Source organism: Ambystoma mexicanum, chromosome 14 (genome assembly GCF_040938575.1).
Source record: "Ambystoma mexicanum isolate Mex_15411 chromosome 14, UKY_AmexF1_1, whole genome shotgun sequence".
Classification (NCBI taxonomy): domain Eukaryota; kingdom Metazoa; phylum Chordata; class Amphibia; order Caudata; family Ambystomatidae; genus Ambystoma; species Ambystoma mexicanum.
The window spans coordinates 10,249,622-10,270,048 of NC_090940.1; the positions used below are offsets into that span (position 1 = coordinate 10,249,622).

The window sequence follows — 20,427 nt, forward strand, 5'->3', positions numbered from 1 at the left end:
CCATGCAACTTCATTCTCTTGCATGTCTCTTCCCTTATGAGTAGAGTGTCCAGCACTGGTCATCTTCCAGACCCTGCACACTCTCTTCTATGCACCCTCAGTCTCTTGCATGTCTCTTCCCTTATGTGTAGAGTGTCCAGGAGTGGTCCTCTCATACACCCTGCACACTGTCTTCTATGCACCCTCAGTCTATTCCATGTCTCCTACCTCAAGTGTAGAGCACCCAGGACTCTGGTCCTCTCCCAGACCCTGCACACTCTCTTCTATGCACCTTCAGTCTCTTGCATGTCTCTTCCCTTATGTGTAGAGCACAGAGGAATGGTCCTCTCCCAGACCTTGCACACTCTCTTCTATGCACCCTCAGTCTCTTGCATGTCTCTTCCCTTATGTGTAGAGCGCCGATGACTGGTCCTCTCCCAGACCCTGCACTCTCTCTTCCTCGCACCCTCAGTCTCATGCATGTCTCTTTCCTTATGTGTAGAATGCCCAGGACTGGTCCTCTCCCAGACCCTGCACTCTCTCTTCCTCGCACCCTCAGTCTCATGCATGTCTCTTTCCTTATGTGTAGAATGCCCAGGACTGGTCCTCTCCCAGACCCATCACTCTCTCTTCCTCACACCCTCAGTCTCTTCCATGTGTCTTCCCCTATGTTTGTAGAGGCCAGGACTGGTCCTCTCCCAGACCCTGCACACTCTCTTCTATGCTATGCACCTCAGTCTCTTACATGTCTCTTCCCTTATGTGTAGAGCGCCGAGGACTGGTCCTCCCCCAGACCCTGCACACTCTCTCTTTTTCGCACCCTCAGTCTCTTGCATGTCTCTTCCCTTATGTGTAGAGTGCCCAAGACTGGTCCTCTACCAGACCCTGTACACTCTCTTCTATGCACCCTCAATCTCTTGCATGTCTCTTCCCTTATGTGTAGAGCACCCAAGCATCCAGGACTGGTCCTAACCCAGACCCTTCACTCTCTCTTCCTCGCACCCTCAGTCTCTTGCATGTCTCTTCCCTTATGTATAGAGTGCCCAGGACTGGTCCTCTCCCAGACCCTTCACTCTCTCTTCCTCGCACCCTCAGTATCTTGCATGTCTCTTCCCTTATGTTTAGAGAGCCCAGGGCTGATCCGCTCCCAGACCCTGCACACTCTCTTCTATGCACCCTCAATCTCTTGCATGTCTCTTCCCTTATGTGTAGAGCACCCAAGCATCCAGGACTGGTCCTAACCCAGACCCTTCACTCTCTCTTCCTCGCACCCTCAGTCTCTTGCATGTCTCTTCCCTTATTTGTAGAGTGCTTAGTACTGGTCCTCTGCCAGGCTCTGCACACTCTCTTCTGTACACCCTCAGTCTCGTGCATGTGTCTTCCCTTATGTGTAGAGCGCAGAGGAATGGTCCTCTCCCAGACCTTGCACACTCTCTTCTATGCACCCTCAGTCTCTTGCATGTCTCTTCCCTTATGTGTAGAGCGCCGATGACTGGTCCTCTCCCAGACCCTGCACTCTCTCTTCCTCGCACCCTCAGTCTCTTGCATGTCTCTTCCCTTATGTGTAGAGTGCCCAGGACTGGTCCTCTCCCAGACCCATCACTCTCTCTTCCTCACACCCTCAGTCTCTTCCATGTGTCTTCCTCTATGTTTATAGAGGCCAGGACTGGTCCTCTCCCAGACCCTGCACACTCTCTTCTATGCTATGCACCTCAGTCTCTTACATGTCTCTTCCCTTATGTGTAGAGCGCCGAGGACTGGTCCTCCCCCAGACCCTGCACACTCTCTCTTTTTCGCACCCTCAGTCTCTTGCAGGTCACTTCCCTGTATTGCTGAGTGCCCAGGACTGGTCCTCTCCTACACCCTGCACACTGTCTTCTATGCACCGTCAGTCTATTCCATGTCTCCTACCTCAAGTGTAGAGCACCCAGGACTCTGGTCCTCTCCCAGACCCTGCACACTCTCTTCTATGCACCTTCAGTCTCTTGCATGTCTCTTCCCTTATGTGTAGAGCACAGAGGAATGGTCCTCTCCCAGACCTTGCACACTCTCTTCTATGCACCCTCAGTCTCATGCATGTCTCTTTCCTTATGTGTAGAATGCCCAGGACTGGTCCTCTCCCAGACCCTGCACTCTCTCTTCCTCGCACCCTCAGTCTCTTGCATGTCTCTTCCCTTATGTGTAGAGTGCCCAGGACTGGTCCTCTCCCAGACCCATCACTCTCTCTTCCTCACACCCTCAGTCTCTTCCATGTGTCTTCCCCTATGTTTATAGAGGCCAGGACTGGTCCTCTCCCAGACCCTGCACACTCTCTTCTATGCTATGCACCTCAGTCTCTTACATGTCTCTTCCCTTATGTGTAGAGTGCCCAGGACTGGTCCTCTCCCAGACCCTGCACACTCTCTTCTATGCACCTTCAGTCTCTTGCATGTCTCTTCCCTTATGTGTAGAGCACAGAGGAATGGTCCTCTCCCAGACCTTGCACACTCTCTTCTATGCACCCTCAGTCTCTTGCATGTCTCTTCCCTTATGTGTAGAATGCCCAGGACTGGTCCTCTCCCAGACCCTGCACTCTCTCTTCCTCGCACCCTCAGTCTCTTGCATGTCTCTTCCCTTATGTGTAGAGTGCCCAGGACTGGTCCTCTCCCAGACCCATCACTCTCTCTTCCTCGCACCCTCAGTCTCTTCCATGTCTCTTCCCCTATGTTTATAGAGGCCAGGACTGGTCCTCTCCCAGACCCTGCACACTCTCTTCTATGCACCTCAGTCTCTTACATGTCTCTTCCCTTGTATGTAGAGCACCCAAGCATCCAGGACTGGTCCTCTCCCAGACCCTGTATACTCTCTTATATTCACCCTCAGTCTCTTGCATGTCTCTTCCCTTATGTTTAGAGATCCCAGGACTGGTCCTCTCGCAGACCCTTCACTCTCTCTTCCTCGCACCCTCAGTCTCTTGCATGTCTCTACCCTTATGTGTAGAGTGCTTAGTACTGGTCCTCTTCCAGGCTCTGCACACTCTCTTCTGTGCACCCTCAGTCTCTTGCATGTCTCTTCCCTTATGTGTAGAGTGCCCGGGACTGGTCCTCTATCTGTTCCTGCACACCCTCTTCCTCGCTCACTCAGTCTTTTGCATGTCTCTTCCCTTTTGGATTGAGTGCTTAGCACTGGTCCTCTCCCAAGCTCTGCACACTCTTTGTCGCACCCTCAGTCTCTTGCATGTCTCTTCCCTTATGTGTAGAGTGCCCCGGACTGGTCCTCTCCCAGATCCTTCACTCTCTCTTCCTCGCACCCTCAGTCTCTTGCATGTCTCTTCCCTTATGTGTAGAGTGCCCAGGACTGGTCCTCTCTCTGTCCCTGAACACCACCTTCCTCGCACCCTCAGTCTCTTGCATGTCTCTTCCCTTATGGGTAGAGTGCCTAGGACTGGTCCTCTCCCAGATCCTGTACTCTCTCTTCCTTGCACCCTCAGTCTTTTGCGTGTGTCTTCCATTATGTGTAGAGTGCTTACTACTGGTCCTCTCCCAGGCTCTGCACACTCTCTTTGTCGCACCCTCAATCTCTTGAATGTCTCTTCCCTTATGTGTAGAGTACCCAGGACTGTCCTCTCGCAGATCCTGCACACCCTCTTCCTCGCACCCTCAGTCTCTTGCATGTCTCTTCACTTATGGGTAGAGTGCTTACTACTGGTCCTCTCCCAGGCTCTGCACTCTCTCTTCCTCGCACCCTCAGTCTTTTGCATGTCTCTTCCCTTGTGTGTAGAGTACCCAGGACTGGTCCTCTCCCAGACCCTGCAGCCTCTCTTCCTCGCACCCTCAGCCTTTTGCATGTCTCTTCCCTTATGTGTAGAGTGCCCAGGACTAGTCCTCTCTCTGTCCCTGCACACTCTCTTCTACGCACCGTCAGTCGCTTGCATCTCTCTTCCCTTATGTGTAGAGAGCCCAGGACTGGTCCTCTCCCAGACCCTGCACACCCTCTTCCTCGCACCCTCAGTCTCTTGCATGTTTCTTCCCTTATGTGTAGAGTGCCCAGGACTGGGCCTCTCTCTGTCCCTGCACACCCCCTTCCTCGCTCCCTCAGTCTCTTGCATGTCTCTTCCCTTATGTGTAGAGTACTTAGTACTGGTCCTCTCCCAGGCTCTGCACACCCTCTTTGTCGCACCCGCAGTCTCTTGAATGTCTCCTCCCTCAGGTAAAGAATGCCCAGGACTGGGGCTGCGCCGGGGTGATCCTCTACAGTGACCCTGCAGATTACGTGGCTGGAGCTGGTGCTAGGGTGTACCCTGATGACTGGTGGCTGCCTGGCACAGCAGTCCAGCGAGGAACCACTTTGCGCTCATCTGGGGACCCGCTGACACCCTTCTATCCCTCGATTGGTAAGTGCCATGCACAAGTCAGGTCGCCATATACAAGTTCTTACCATTAAACATGAAGCCATACACATGTTATGTTATATTTGTACCGTGCAATGCTACCACACAGGGGCAGTCTACATGGACTCGCGTGGCTCTGCAAGAAAGTAGGGCTGGGTGGGTTAGTGAGAATAGGATGATAAAATAGGTTCAGGAGCAACTGGCATCTGTGAGCGTTGTGTTGCATGTGGGAGTTGGTTCGGTAGGCCCTGTGTGTTGTAACCGTATGGCTAGGACTCAGTTCCTCAGGTTTGTGGTAGTGTTTGTGTTGGGTGTGTGTGTCGTGTGATGTTAGGGTGGGATTTGTGATCGTACACACTGTTTAGTTTTATCCATAAGGGTCCAGAGTTGCTGATGGCTGTTAGGTGTGAATATATTGTATTAGTGTGCAATTGTGTAGTGTTGATGTGTTTATGGCCTATGTGCAAGAGTGTTCCCTCTAGTGTTGTTTCCAGAGTCTCTGAGATTTGTTAGGGTGCTGTAAGGGAGGCATGGTATCACAAGTATGACACTGACAGAAGAGCTAAAAGTTTCAAAACCTTTAATAAATTCTTGGCATTTGGAAAAACTTCTACTTTGCCCCATAGGTATGATGGAAGTAGCCTCTACCATCAAATAATAAAGAAAACACAGTCCTAGTCAGCCTATGCCAAATCAAAATGGCCTATCCTAAAACTAAAAAGAAAAATGAATGCCTGTCCTATCTCTTGTACAAAAAGTGTGTAAAGGTGGAATGTGTTATGCAAAGCAAAGTCATTGTTATAACATAAAGGATCAAGGTGGCTGAGTCAGCTCTCCTCTCCACGTTGGAGAGCACGGAGTAAGGTGGCCCCCGTAGACAAGATGACACACTCTGGCTCAGGTTTTTAAAAAAAAGGGCAGTTCAAAACGAGGGTCGAAGCCACTTGGCCTTCCACGTTAAAGTAACTTACTTCCACAGCACTTGCAGGGTTTCCCTTCTCCAAACTTCATTCACAATCGATAGGGGTTCCCTTCCCATAACTTATTTCCTGTTCCTGGTCTTCCCCAGTCGGGTTCGGACCTTTCACTGATGTCGAAGACTTTAGAATGAGCGAGGCCTATTCCATAGACCTCCGCAGGACCACTGAATTTCACTTCAGTTCTCCCTTGTTATTTGCCCCATGGTCTCTTGGTCTTGGTAGTTCCATAATACACTCAGAAAAGTTAAAAGAAATTTTTCTTCTAAAGCAATCACCTTTACCTTCCCCTTTCAATGGGATTAATCTTGACCATTGTGCATTTCATAGCTTGTTCGCATTGTCGATTTTATAACAAGACATCAAATATTTCGCTGAGACTTTCGAGTGAGCTATTTGCCTTTGCCGGACCACTCTGCTACTCTGTATCACTGGCTTCACAGTTATCAGTAACTTTTAAAGTTCACTACTCATTTGCTTTCTTTTGCATCTCATCAGCACGCGCGCAACCTTCAATCGGAGATACACTGTTATGGCATCAATCTTTCCTTGACACAAACAGGCCTTTCATTTCTTTCGCTAACTCACCGGGTGTGTGCTTTCCTTTCTTGTTGCTGCGGCTTTGATTCACGAGTCAAGGTTGATACCACAGGTTTGCCCCTGCCTCCCAAACTCTGTCGTTCACCCGGGAGGGTCACTGGCATCCTTGAAACTCAATGCAGGCTTCTTCTTTTCTGGGATTTTCCTTTCTCCGCATATCCTTCACGGTTTCCCAGAGGCAATGACCTCCTGCAGGGATCTTAATGACTTTCCTACCCTTCGCTATTATCCCTCGATCAGTTGTCCTCCTCCATTGGGGTCGCCTTCACCCTGGAAGATCTGCTCCTTCTCGTGTTCCACCTTGCTCAGAGTGTGTCTCTATGTTCCGCCTTTTATACGTCTGGGGCGAGCTAATGGGTATCAGATGTATCTGATCATGGTCAAGTGCCTGACTTTGCCTGACCCTATTAACGGGACACGCCCAATGAGATATGTAAGTGTTAGCCTCTTTATGTTTGTTTGTTTTATTATTTATATTGCGCAGATATACCCAGGGGTATCAAGGCGCAGCATTTACAAGAATATGCGAAGCTTGGTTACAAATATAGAATATACATGTAGACCCCATTGTCTCCTACTTTGTTCCATTTATTTGTCTATTTCTCTTCGCTTTCTCGCATCCCTTCTAATTCTTTCTTCCTCTTGCCTTAGTTCTTCTCCTCTCCATATTCCTTCCCTTCTTTGCTCTTCGTCCCTGTAATCTTGTGTCCCTTAGTCTTTGCGCTCCTCCTTTTCGCTCTTCATTCCCTTCTATCCTTATCTTCTATCACTCTCTGTCTATTGTCATACTTTCTTTTTTCTTCTGCCTGTTATGATATGAGAGTTTATTTATATAGCACCTATACACAATGTGTTTCAAAGATCTTCACAGCAAGGGAGGGAACAATGCAAAATACAATGACATTCTTACAGGCCATGAACAACAAGAATGTGAAATTAACTATCGTACTCGGCCTGACGACATTTCAGATAGTGAAAGAGCTAAAACACAGATAGGAAGGAAATGGGAAACAGACAGGCGACTACCGTACTAGGCCCAACGACATTTCTGGTAGAGCCGGAAATTAACAAGAGATGAGGGAGGGGGAGCAAAAAGGGGGGAGAGGAACAAAACAAGCGACTATCGTACTAGGCCTGACGACATTTCAGATGGTGCAAGGAACAAGTAAAGGGAGGGGGGGAAGAGACAAACATTTGTTGCTATCATATTAGGTCCAGGGACAATTCTGATAGAGTAAGTGCATAGAAAAAAGTAAAGGAGGGCGGGAAAAGAGAGGGAGAAGGGAGAAGGGAGAGGAGGAGAAAACAGAATAAAACAGTAAGAAAATATATATATATATTTATAAATATATAAAACGCAGGTGCCAAACTTGAAGCTGGATCTCTGTGAGGATCCAATACATCTGAACTTCAAAACTGCAATGTTCAGCCAGTGGGTCTGCATCACTGTTCTCATCTGAGGCTGTTCCTGGTATGTTCTTCTGTTTTTTCTTGCTCCTCCTGATATATCTGTTCGCGTCGCTCCCTGCTCCTCCTTTTCAGTTCATCTTGTTTCAATCTCTTCTCTCGTTTATTGTCTTTTCTTTCTTGTTCATTCTTATCTTCTCTTTGCCTAACTTCCTCAATTGTTTCCCCATCTATTTTAAGTAAGATCTGTCCTCCCATCCATTCGTTCTGCACGAGCGCTATCTCGTCAGCTTTATCCTTCTCTCCTTTCCATCTCTTAATCTCTCTGTCTATTTCTGTTGACAGATTTGACCGCTCACTCCTTTCTCCTTTGTCTTCTATGATCTAATAGATCTCTTCTTTTCTCTTATTCTCTTCTGGACTATCGTCACTACTGTAAGCGGGGAGTTCATATATCGGATGACTATACCCTGTTGCCGCTTTCAACTCCTTTAAATGATATAACCCTATTTCTTCCGTACTAGCACCGTTTGCTTCAGGTGAATTAAGGGGAGCTGGGGGCTCAACACCTTCCTTGTTACGCTGACTAAGCATCCACTCCTCAGGTGCCGGGTCTACTCTTTCTTCTTGGTACATCTTTCAGAGCTCTAGAATTGCTAATCTTTTCTCTAATTTCTTCCCCGTGTACGCAGTGTGCAAGTATGTGGTCATGTGTTGCAATACCGCTTTTGACAATGATCCCCGGCATGAACATTTTATCTGCAGTGGCTTTCACCCATTCCGCACTATACTGTTTGAGCTTGGGCATGTGCTTTGGTAATGTTTTGCATAAGTGCATAAGAGGAGTGTCTCCCATAATGACAAGTCTCACTTGACTGTCAATATTTACCAGATTTGGTAAATAACCGGTATACTTTTGCTTAAATCACCATTTTTCAACGTTTTAAAACAACAAATATGAGCGCGCACCAGCAATTGCTGCTCAAGCCTCCAATTTCAACAGTTAACCTATTTTCTTACTCGATATATCTATTCTCTCGATTGGTGCCAATTGCTTTACTACACTGTTGCTTTTTCAGTTCTTCACAATCTCTATCGCTATTCGATATTTTTACTCAACAAACAACATTCAGACTAGTCGACATTACACATTTATAAACACTGTCATCATCTTTCTCTCTTGCCTTTTTTCTATACCCTATACAGGGTTTGAGACGTCACCTTACATTATCCTGATTACGCATTATATGTTTCTGCTCTAGCCCCGCTGGGATTTGAGATGTCACCTTCTAAACTCCCTTGAGTCAGGACTCCTAGGCGCTACCTTTTCTCTTCACAATATTTCCCGTTACTCAAAAAAAGATCACAATCCCATCCCCTTTATTTGCCATTCCCGTAAGTCTACTCACCATTCGTTAATGGACTCGAGGACTTTTGTATCGACTCCTCCTTCAATCCAACCACTTCGCCTTCTGTTCGTAGAGTGCTTGTGGAAACCGGGCAGGTATTTCGTCAAAGTGTGACCTGCCCACTGTCTCGGTTCTTCTTGTAAATGTATTACTATGGGCCGCTCTCCACAGGAAAACCCGCAATCTTACGACTAATGGCGGAGGATGCCTGATCGTTGAAGCAGAACTAGTTTGGATCTTTTTCAACCATCCGCACCGCTACTACGTGAGCCTATGGCCCTTAAGTAATTTGCATGCAATGTATGAGATTGCAGAGTAATGCCGAGTCCAAATGATCGAACCAACTCAGAAAGATGGCAAAGATACTGTTTTATTAACAATTACCTAAAACAGGGAGTTACAATGGACATCAATGGACGTTCGCTCAGCCTCTCAATGATTTGCTCATAAAAACATCCTTATATGCCAAAAATACGTCAGAGGTGACGACATATTACGTGGCAAATAATTGAAAACCTATCAAGGGTTGGGATTGGATAAGGGAGACATCTAAATATACTTTCTATAGGGGCTAGGATTGTGATTGACTGCCCACTGTCAGGTGGACAACTTATGACTACCTCTAAAACATGCCATCTTCAACACTATTAAACTCACAGTTTATGATTGGTCTTCAAACTATAAGACCCTTTGGTTATACATCCCTCTACAATTGGTTGATACGCTCGTGCCATGTCTGAAACATTCGGTTCACTTAGCAACACGTAACCCCAGACCCAGGTGCCAGTAGGTGGACTTGACTTTCCCTCCCCACCCAATTAGCCCAACATCTCTTATGACCCGTGCCTTCTGCCATGAAGATTGTCTTTGAACTTGGCCTTGCAAAGTCTCCTTGTCTCTGGGAATATCGTTATTCTAGGACTCCAAGCTCAACTCTGTTTCCATCCTTGGCTCAAGTGACAGGAGACCACGATTTGGGGCCTCATTACAACCTTTGCGGAATGGGTTAACGAGTGCCGCTAATGGAGGCGGACCCGTTAAACCCATTCCGCAAGATTACGAGGTTCCCTCGCGGGACCCGGGACCCTGTAAGGACGCCTGGCAAAATCAGGCATCCTTACCAGGTCCCGCAAGGGGACCAGGGAGCTAACAACGGGCCAGTCGTAATCGGTCCATTGTTAGCTCCCTGAACCCATTCCCATTCAGCCGTATGGGGGCTCAAATGGGAATGGGGAAGGTCCGGGCCCGGGTTCGCTGAAGGAGGAATTACCAGGCCCTCCAAACTCGGAATGGCCCGGTAATTCCCCATTCAGGGAACCCGGACCCGGTTTTGGTGGCAGCCATGACCTTATTAAGGGCATGGCTACCGCCAAAGTCGTAATGAGGCCCTTGGTCCATTTGGTCCATTTTGCAGCATGTAAATGTCTTAAATGAATAAAACTTGGCACCCTTGGTGTTATTTATCTGCACCTTAGCAAGGGATGATTCGGTCTTTGCACGTTCACTTCTTTCAAGAAGATAAACGACCTTGGCTGCTTCAGTTTTGATACCAGGCCAGTGAGCCTCACCATGCTGCTCCACGATTTTCAGCCTATTCTTGCTGCAACACAATTCTCTGCCCTTTCTCTCCATGGGTCCGAGCTTACTAAATTCATGACACTGATGTCCAGCTCCTATACAATGGCGGCTTTGCCTGCAGTCTATTCACTGCATATAGCCAGCTTCTACGATGACTTGGTCTACTTGCGTTTCAGCGTCTGTACAATTATTGAACGGTTGATGTTCTGCAGTACTTCACATATGTGCAGTCTTCTTTCCGCATATGAAAGTTTAATCGATTCTTAACTTCGTCATTAGTTTCTGTAAGATCCATGCATTCTCTTCAGCCAGTATTCTCAGGACGTCACGCATGTTTCTTGTGACGTCACGAGCTTCTCTCTTTGCTCCTTTTCATATTCCTTCAGGGAGTTCCTCCCTCAGATTGTCATCTCTTTGGGAATACATTTGAGAGGGTTTTCTCAGAGGACACCTTCTTTTGAATACTCAGTATAGTCACAACTGCTGGTGTCAAACATGGCACGATCTCAGGCTTCCAACATATGGGACGTAGGGGGCGGAATTTCCTGCAGAGGCATGTAACTGCTCCTCTACAGTGCAAATGAATTACAGAATCACGTGTAGGCAGAGGCGCCACCAAGGGGTGTCCAAGGGGGGCCACAGCCACCCTTACAAAAATGCTGACCCCATCGCCGGCCCGCCTGCCTCTTATTAGGGCAACTTCATGTGCAATCCCAAGATTTCCAGTGACCTCATCAGGCCACCCCTATGAAAAATGTCTGGGGTTGCCACTGCGTGTAGGCAATGTGCATCACAGAAAAGGAATCTAGTGCACACCCTGAGTGGCTGTGTATACAACAGTCAGCACACACTCATAGGCTCGCTCCCCTGCTCTGTCTTCATGCATAAGGGGACCATTACACCCCCCGCTAAACAAAACCCTTTCATTGTTGCCAGAACTGGTGCGAGAACCGCCATTGCTGTATTGCAAGAAAAGACCCCACAAGGTTACATGGATTGGCCCACGCACTACAGTGATTCCAACAATCTGCAAATTATTGTTCAGAAGGAATCGCGCACCACACCACACACCACCATGAACATCTGGAGGGGAGTCATTATTACCACCGAAAAGCCAGGAACGACCGACTGTAGCAAGGGAACCCGAACCAAGCAAGGAGGGTTAGGTTGGATTCTACCCTGTGAGTTTTTTATTTTTTTTTAATTTTAGGTTATAATCGTGCCTTTTCTGCACACTTTCTGTAAAATAAAAAAAGCAGCAAAAAGCAGCAGTTTGCAGTGTCTTTTGTAGGATGGGTAACACATGATCAACTCCAATAGATGCAAGTCATCAACAGTCAACATCATTTTCATGATGCCTTTGCTCACTGCATGCAAGAATAGAAAAACATGTTTCAATCATCTGAGCCCATATATGTCCATGCAGACTGCACCAATTACCAGTATTACCATATAAGCACATACTCCTGTTGGCTTTACCAGTACCAAATGCCATGCCACAGTAAGAAAATATGTCCAGATTGGACCCATCAACGCTCATGATGTTGCCTTCGCCCGATGCCCAGTAAAAAAACAATCTGGGTCAGTATCAACAAGAACGCTCATGATGCTGCCTTCTCCCGATGCCCTGTAAAAACAATGCCATTGTGAATATTTGTCTAACCTGGACATACAAATTTGGTGTGCCCATTCTGGAGAAATATTCACCTAACTAATAATTATAAAAAAAGTCTTTATGGCTGCCTTCAAACCACCTCCACCCCCCTTCCTCACCCCAACAAGAGGACTGCTGCCCAGCTGGCACATGCACCCACATTCATCAACGATCATTCATACAGCATTCATTCTTCAGGCACGCTCACATTCACACACACACACATGCAATAACATTCATAATGCATTCATTCTTTATTCAACCTTCATTCACACACATGCACACATCAATATTCATACAGCATCATTCATTCATTTACTCTCCATTCACACATACACACATGTTATGTTATGTTACTTGGCATTTATATAGCGCCTTATGTATCATTGGTATGATCTCAAAGCGCTGGGGGGTTGAACGCCTTGGGAACCGTAGTTCACGTCAGTAGAGAGAGAGAGAAGTCATATAGAGCGTTGGCGTACCAGCTATGTGTGCAGCTGGTGCAGTATTTGCATGATAGCTACTTCTTAGCAGAAATCAGTTGGATGTGTTCAGTCTGGAGGGTGGACACCCAGACTGAGTTCTGGCTGCGTTAGGCCTGAGGCGAAGCGTAATCTAGCAGTGAGTGCTCAGCTAGCTGTGTTTAATTAGGATGGATGGGTAGTTTGTGGGATCATGTTAGGAAGAGAACAGCTATACCGAATGTGTCATAGTATAGCTGTGTTCTAGTTGAGTGATGGTGTATAAGAGAGAGTAAGCGTAGTAGTGTGATATGGTGGTTATCAGTAACGCGCCAGTGACCAAGCACTACATCCGTACCATTTGCTCTATCCATTTTATTCACTCTATTTGTTCCATCCGCTTTGTCCGTTCCATCCACTTTATACGTTCCATCTGTTGCAACCTTCACATCCATTCTATTCACTCATCCCCTCCATCCACTCATCCCTTACATCCCTCCATACACTCATCCCTTCCATCCACTCCATCCCCTCCATCCACTCATCCCTTCCATCCACATGATCTGCTCCATCTATTCCATCCACACACTCCATCCTTCCTATCTGTTCCATCCATATCGTCTGTTCCATCCACTTCATCTGTTCCATTCACTCCATCTGTTCTATCCATTCCATTTGCTCCATCCATTCCGTCCGTTCCATCCGCTCCATCCGCTCCATCCACTTCATCTGTTCCATCCGTTTCATCCACTACATCCGCTCCATCCACTTCATCTGTTCCATCCGTTCCATCCACTACATCCGTTCCATCCACTTCATCCGTTCCATCCACTCCATCGGTTCTATCCACTCCATCGGTTCCATCCACTTCATCCGTTCCGTCTACTTCATCCGTTCTGTACACTTCGTCCTTCTGTCCACTTCATTTCTTCCAATTACTTCATCCGTTCCATCTACTTAATCCATTCCATCTACTTAATTCGTTCCATACACACACACACAAATATCAGCATTCATAACGCACCATTCATTCTTCATGCACTCTCCATTCCCACACACATCAGCATTTATAAGGCACCATTCAGTCTTCATTAACATACATGAATCAGCATCATTCCTACGTCATCACTCAGATTTTCACACGCACACACACACACAGCATTCATACACCATTCATACGCTCTCACATAAACACCACACCCAAACAACATACACTCTCATTCATGCATCCACTAACAAACACAAACACTTTCATACACTCACACAACTACTTCTTTTTACAGTTTTCTTAGCTGCTGCCCGGCTCCGGTCCTCTCGCCTTGCGATGAAGGCCCTCAGATCTGGCTCAGCATATGATAGGAGCCAGGAAGCAGAGAGTGCTGCATATGGGCAGTGGAGCCTGAGCGCTTTGCTAATGATGCCCCTCTGGGCTTGTATGTGCGAGGAAGCCCAAGAGCGCCCCTTGCACATTCAGGCATGCAGTACCTCAGCCTGCAACCCCAACGAGTTCTGCAAGGCTGTGGCCCTGCATGGCTAATTGAGAATGCGCCGGGGTACTACTGAACTGTCAAAAGGAAAACAGGTTTACCTTTGACAGTTCAGTTAAAGCCAGCCCAGCTGCAGCTAGTGGACACACTCAGTGTTTTAACTGGGCTGGCTTGGCTCGTTTGTAATGGGGGAGGGGTGATTGGTGCCCTGTCGCCCATTATGGACGAGCCACCCCTGGAGCAGAGGTACAATAGTGGTGTCCATTGCAACATTCCTGGGTGATTGATTGATTGATTGATATTTCATTCCTATCGCGCTCGTACACAAGTGTTTCAGAGCGCGACAAGGCACGGGAGGGGAACAGGGGAGAACAAAACAGCGATTTTACTAGGCCCAGTGACATTGAGAACGCGCAAGTGCATGCGAGAGGGGGGAGGGGAAAAGTGCATGGAAGGGGTGAGAGGTGGAAAGTGCGAAGCAGAGGAGAAACAGATAAATAACAATAAATAAATAATAAAGGCAACAAACAGTGGTAATGCAGCCAGCAATTTGCAAGTGCTGGGTTTAAGGCAGCAGACAGGGTAGGTCCGATAAGTGCAGGAAGAAAAAGGGGGGGCTGTATGGGTACAGATACAGACCCCAGTGCAAGGGGTGACCCGGAAGCTGTGTGGGAGGGTGGCAGGGTGAGCAGGTACCTGGGCCCAAAGGACAGAGGGTGGCCAGGTGCATAGTGCCAAGAGAGAACAGATCAGCAGGGGAGAGGGGGAGCGAAGGCAGAAGAAAAGAGGAAGATCTTGAGGTGCTTCCGGAACCGGAGATGGTTCTCCTCAAGTTTTAGAGTGGTAGGGAGGCTGTTCCAGAGGGAGGCCCCAGCCGAAGACAGAGATCTACCCCCAGCTCTTTTCTTAGGGTGCTGCCTAAGTCTTTGCAACATTGCCTGTTTGTATGCTCAGGTGATTTCTGTTTGTGTCTTGTGCAGACTCTGCTTTCTTCTTGGAGGAAAAAGATGCTGGTTTGCCAACAATTCCTGTAACTCCAATTGGCTATGACGATGCCGTGAAATACTTGAGGTATGTCACTGCCCTCTGATTCTGCTCTCAAAGGTTTAGTTAAAGTGTTTGGGTTATATTCCTCCGAAACAGCTGCGGATTCACCAACAAATGAATCGCTCCTGCCCAAACCCGTCTCCCTCTATACAACATACAGTCTCTGGCTGTAACCTGTATCCCTGGCCTGTAGCATGCATCCTCTGATTGTAACTTGTATCTCTTGCCTGTATCCCCTGCCTATAATATGCATCCTCTGATTGTAACCTTGTAAAGACTGAAGGGGGGTGTCTGTACTTCTATATGGTAGGCTAAAGGCACAGAACACCCCATCCAAGGCTCTCAAGTTGGTAACATTAGACGAGCAGCCAGGCTTAAACTCTCAGGAGGTGAGGCAGGCTGGTTCTTAAGTACACTGTTTCCCCCAATCCCCCACAAAGGAATGTCCATGCTCTATGTTAGGTAATAACACAGCTTCTTTATATAAAACAAGGTTCAGTAATATATATATACATTTAAATAGTGACACTTTGTACTTTGGCACACTTAAATTCAGTAAAAGATGCACTAACTGCAGACAGTTTTAAATAGGCAGGTGGACTCTTAAGTTAGGTGTAACACATGGAATAGGGAATAAAGGCAGGTTAGCTATGAACATTGGCCGAGTGCTTTCTTTAGACTAGACAAGTGAGGAACCACCACCTGGGCAACCAGTAATAGAAAAGTTAGGGAGAAACTTATCTTGTCTTTTACAGCCCAGTCAAAAAAAGTTCAATAACCTTTGGCTTTTGTTGAAAGGGTTCTAACACCCCAACGTACCTGAGGGGCCACAGGAGAACGGATCCAAGACGAAGCTGGGACCCCTGGAGGACTCCTGAGGCTAGAAGATGCTCTTCCTCATCACAGTACCTTTGGTGCCTTGGCAGGCGAAGTGGCAGAGTTTCTCGGTTTCACTGGATGATTCCCTCAGAAGATGGACCCTCTTGGAAGAAGGAGCCACTGGGATGCTGAGTCCAAGAAGAAACATTTCACCAAAGTCTTTGTGAAGTGCAGCAGTTTTGCTCTTCGTAGTGTCTCCTTTGGTCGATGATTTCTCCAACTGTAGAGGTCCTGTGAAATAGAAACTTGCTGTGGGCTCCTTAAAGGTTTGGCAGATGAGAGTAAGACCCCTGGGACCCTTCGATGACTTATGGCGGCGACTGGTGCATAGGTCACTTTTGGTGTCGGGTTTCGGATCTATGCAGTTATCTGACTTTCGGTTCTTTGGTACTGCAGCCACGACAGGGACATTTGGACACCTTCTGGTGACTTGGACTCAACCACTGCAGTGGACCTCAGACTCTCACCAAGTCTGGATCCTTGGGACATCTTCATAAGCTTCTGGCCACCGGGAAACCACTGGCGGACCTTCCTCTGCACTCTGCGACTCTGGACACTCTCCGGCGGGAAAAAGTGTTCAGTGATGACGTCAAGGATGTCCTTTGAAATGTTCTTAGGCTGTTTGGAACTTTCACAGCTCCAGGTGTCCATCAGCACTATGCCAGGGTACCCCCTCTTCTGGGCTGTAGACAGCAACAGCTTCCAGCAGTCACGAAACGCACCTCTGGACCCAGGGTGACACCAATGGACTTCTTTGACTCGAGATATCTGGGCACTCCCCTTCAGGACTCACACACACCTCTTCTCCGGACAGCAGACACACAGGACTGGATTCCAGGATACTTCAATGAAGAGTAGCTTGGGGAGAGGTCTCCTTTGTAGGTCCTCTCTGGATCAGTCCTTGAGAGACATGACAGCATTCGGATTACTTGAAGAAAATTCAGCAGCAGACATCTCCTCCAGCTGGGCTTCAAGGAATAGTTTCCTTTTGCTTCTTTACTTTTACTTTACGCACCAATAAGCCTGGAGGTGTGAGGGCGCATACAAAACAAACAAACATGAAACATAAGAACAGCATATGCAAAGAATGGACATTCAACATGGCCAGAGAAGTGCATCAAACAACTAAATTAGGGATGGACTGGGAAGGACCAGTTTAAGCACAAAGAAGCAATAAGCCAGGGAACTATATACCACCCCTCATAACAATATCAAATCACAGTTCGAGGATCCTCTGGGAAGATATTTACAGCGTCTTAGAGAGGCCAGTAGGGAGCTACCCGCACAGCCCACTAATACACAGTCACTATTAAGTTGGGACACCAGTCCTTAAGGTCCAATCTGTGAATAATCAACTAGTCGGACCGTCGGACTGCACCTGGTCCTGTTCTCTGGTGTAGCCAGGCGAGTACTTTATTGCGTAGTGTTTGTTTAGACTCTTTACCTTCCATTTCTGGGACATTCGTTAAAACAAAGTTCCTTTTATCCATAATGAAGTCAAAGGTGTTCTGATCATTTATTCTAGGCCATTGTGACTTTTGGGATTGCAAGTTCCACAAAGAAATGGTCTTACGTTCATCGACCCCCAATGAAGGTCGTTTAGCTGCTTGTAGAGCAGACACAGGTACCAAGGAGGGTAAGGATGTGTCCTGTGTCTCACCTTTACAACATGCTTTAGAAGACTTGGTTTCCTCATTAGTAACTAAAATTGCCCCCTTGGCCATTATGGGCTCCACACAAGAAAGTACAGTTTGAGAGGCATAGTCTGTTGACTCTTTTTGCAAGGTAACTTGGCAGCCAATGTGCAATTTAATTGGTTGTAACAATTCGAATGGACTAGGGTGCACGTCTGTATGGGGTACCATGCATACTTTAGACTGACGTAGATCCACCACCCAAGCGCTCAGCGCATCCACCAGAACACCCAGATTAAAGGGACTGGTGCATAGTAAAAGCTCTTTAGAAATTCTAGCCATAAGCAGGGGCCATTGTTCTACTTGAGACGGAGCAGATGCCGCTAAAGGAGAGGTTAACTCCATCGGGCCCACCGCATCTACCACACAAGTTCCTCGTGTGCTGCCGTGAAGATCTGCAAATTCCCAGCTATTGGGAAAGTCACGCCACCCTTCTCACTCATGGCTGACATATCTAGCCGGAACCACATGCAAGGGGCCAGAGACCGGGGGCACTACACACACTGGGATAGCAACAGTATCCCCAGACAGAATACTGCAGCCGTAACGGCTGTCGGAACGGCAATGTTGACACTGAAAAATGAGGAATGACTGCAATCACAGCCACCCAGTATAACAAACTCACTGCAACAGGTAGCGCAGGAGCGCAGGAGCTTACAGCTGCATGCTAGCACCCAAGCTTACCAGCCTTAACCGTTTAGGGGATAAGGGGCTCCCAAAACTCCCGGCGGAATGCCTTAGCATCACATCCCAAAATCCATCCGCAAGCAGCGAGGCAGCTGGTGATCCCCGGTGATCTCCGAAGTGAGGGATGACCCCCGTCTCGGAACGCCACGGCCAGACCCCGCTCGAACCATGGGGGCCGCTGGAGCTGGAGCCACCAGACAACGCTCAGCATGCACACCAACAGGAAAAGCTAGGGCTAGAGGAAAGGACCTATGCGGGCGTCAAGCCGCACGGCCACAGAGGGTTGCCGCCGCCTCTGACACCTCAGCTCATAGCTGCCAATGTAAGCAATGTAAGTGGCATTTCAACTTCAGCTTCTGAACAAATTGTTGAGTGAGAGAGCCCCCTCAGTCAGCCAGTCAGATAGTAGGGCATTCATGCAGGCAGCCAATCAGGCTCACAGGCATTCAGGCCATTCACTCCACCCAGACACCCATAACAAAAAATGTGGATTGGGGTAAGTGGCCAGCCTTTCAGCACACAACACTGTATTCATGTCAGCTTCAGTCAGGGCTGTCTCATTCATTGTGCCACACACACGGAAACCAGACACCCACAACACAGAATGTTCAGGCTCCATTCACACAGTTCCCACCCTTAGGGTGTACCCACAACAGATAGCCCCTGGGAAGGCTCCAGTCAGTCTGACAGTAGGGCAGCCCTAGAGCCATATATGGTATTTTCACCCAACAGCCATTTAGGAGGAAGGGACAGAGTGAGGGCTTCCCAGGACTTCGAGAAACAAGGTAAAAGGCAATAGAAACCAAGAGGACACAGGTAGGGCCTGTGTGTCCCAAAATGGAGGACACACAGAGCCACTGCCAAGTCAGCATGTAGCTGCCACCAGCCCATACCCTGCTCTGTGGGCAACACACAGGCACCACAGAACACACATATGGGGTACAAGGGTGTACCCCCACCCATGGTGCCATAAGGGTATCCCATGGGTGTTGTTCATCAAAAGGAAAACATGAAGAGCTGCATTGTCAGAGGTCCAGAGTGGACGTCAGTGGCAGAAAACAGAGAAAACACCCACAGAGAAGTGGTAGGACAAGGGGGAAGGGCTCGTCCCTGCATAAGGCATTTCTAACATTACAAAGCTGTAACCTCTGCCTGTTGCATGGATCCTCTAATGGTAACCTGTATCCTGTGCCTGCAACACGCACCCCCTGGTTGGAACCTGTCTCCTCTGCACCCCCCTCTCCATGGCATTCCAAGTGTGCACCCTTAAACCCCTATCATTCAAATTGCATCCATATTCATGGTGCCCTGTCCTTGTATCCTCTTGTTGGGCAGCACTCCATTACTTCACAGCCATGTTCCTGCTATATAAAATTCAGAACATACATGCACATAAGATGAAAAAGAGACAAGAGGTAGCAAGTGGCATCTCAGAAACAAGCGCCCACTTTTGCATCAGAACGTGATTCTAAACGATGCATAGGGGCAGGTGGAATGGTTGTGCCAAGGGACCAGAAGGCGTTCACTGCAGTGCATTTGGCTTCATTTTGGGATGAAAGAAGCACTTGTATGGGCAGCCAAATGCTAGGCGGCTGGAAGTAAAGTATTAGGCCCAGTACGAAGTTATTGGAGGGGGGGGGAGGTGTGAGAGATTGGGCTATGCGTCCAGTGCGTCCCAGTCAATGAATGAAAATGCTTATGCAAAATGGTGGCTCTGGTTGTAGAAGGTGGGGCTCCGTACAGAGCCCGTCTTCTGTTACCATGGCGTCCGGAAAAGAGGCGGGTGCCGCCCCTGCAACTATCAGGTAAGTGGCACTGGGGAGGGGGGTTCTGGAAAGTTTAAAAAGAAAAAGGAAGGGGGAGTGGCGGAGGAGATAGCAGCCCGCGGCAGGGGAGACAGACTGTGGGCTCCGTGGAACGTGGGCTGAGATTAGCGGTTTCCACCCGCGCTTCATAGAAGGGGATTGGCTGCTCCCGCTCCCCAGCCCGCGGCAGGGGAGACAGACTGTGGGCTCCGTGGAACGTGGGCTGAGATTAGCGGTTTCCGCCCGCACTTCGTGGAAGGGGATTGGCTGCTCCCGCTCCCCCGGTGCTAATGGGGTTTATGTTCCACCCTGGAACGGAGGGCAAGATGCCGCAGGTCCTAGCTTTCCTCGATAGGCAGAACCCCAACCTGATCAGAAAGCATGCCATCCCATG

At 48.2% G+C, this 20,427-nt stretch overlaps 1 protein-coding gene across 2 annotated transcripts in view; it reads left to right on the forward strand.

Annotated features, from left to right (window-relative positions):
• LOC138527344 (N-acetylated-alpha-linked acidic dipeptidase 2-like) overlaps positions 1-20,427 on the forward strand; it is a 501,035-nt gene that overhangs the window by 153,582 nt on the left and 327,026 nt on the right. For both annotated transcript variants that reach the window (XM_069638406.1, XM_069638405.1), the window contains exons 5-6: positions 4,168-4,351; positions 14,902-14,992. In XM_069638406.1, the coding sequence (XP_069494507.1) occupies positions 4,168-4,351; positions 14,902-14,992 (275 nt within the window). The remainder of the gene's footprint in view (positions 1-4,167; positions 4,352-14,901; positions 14,993-20,427) is intronic.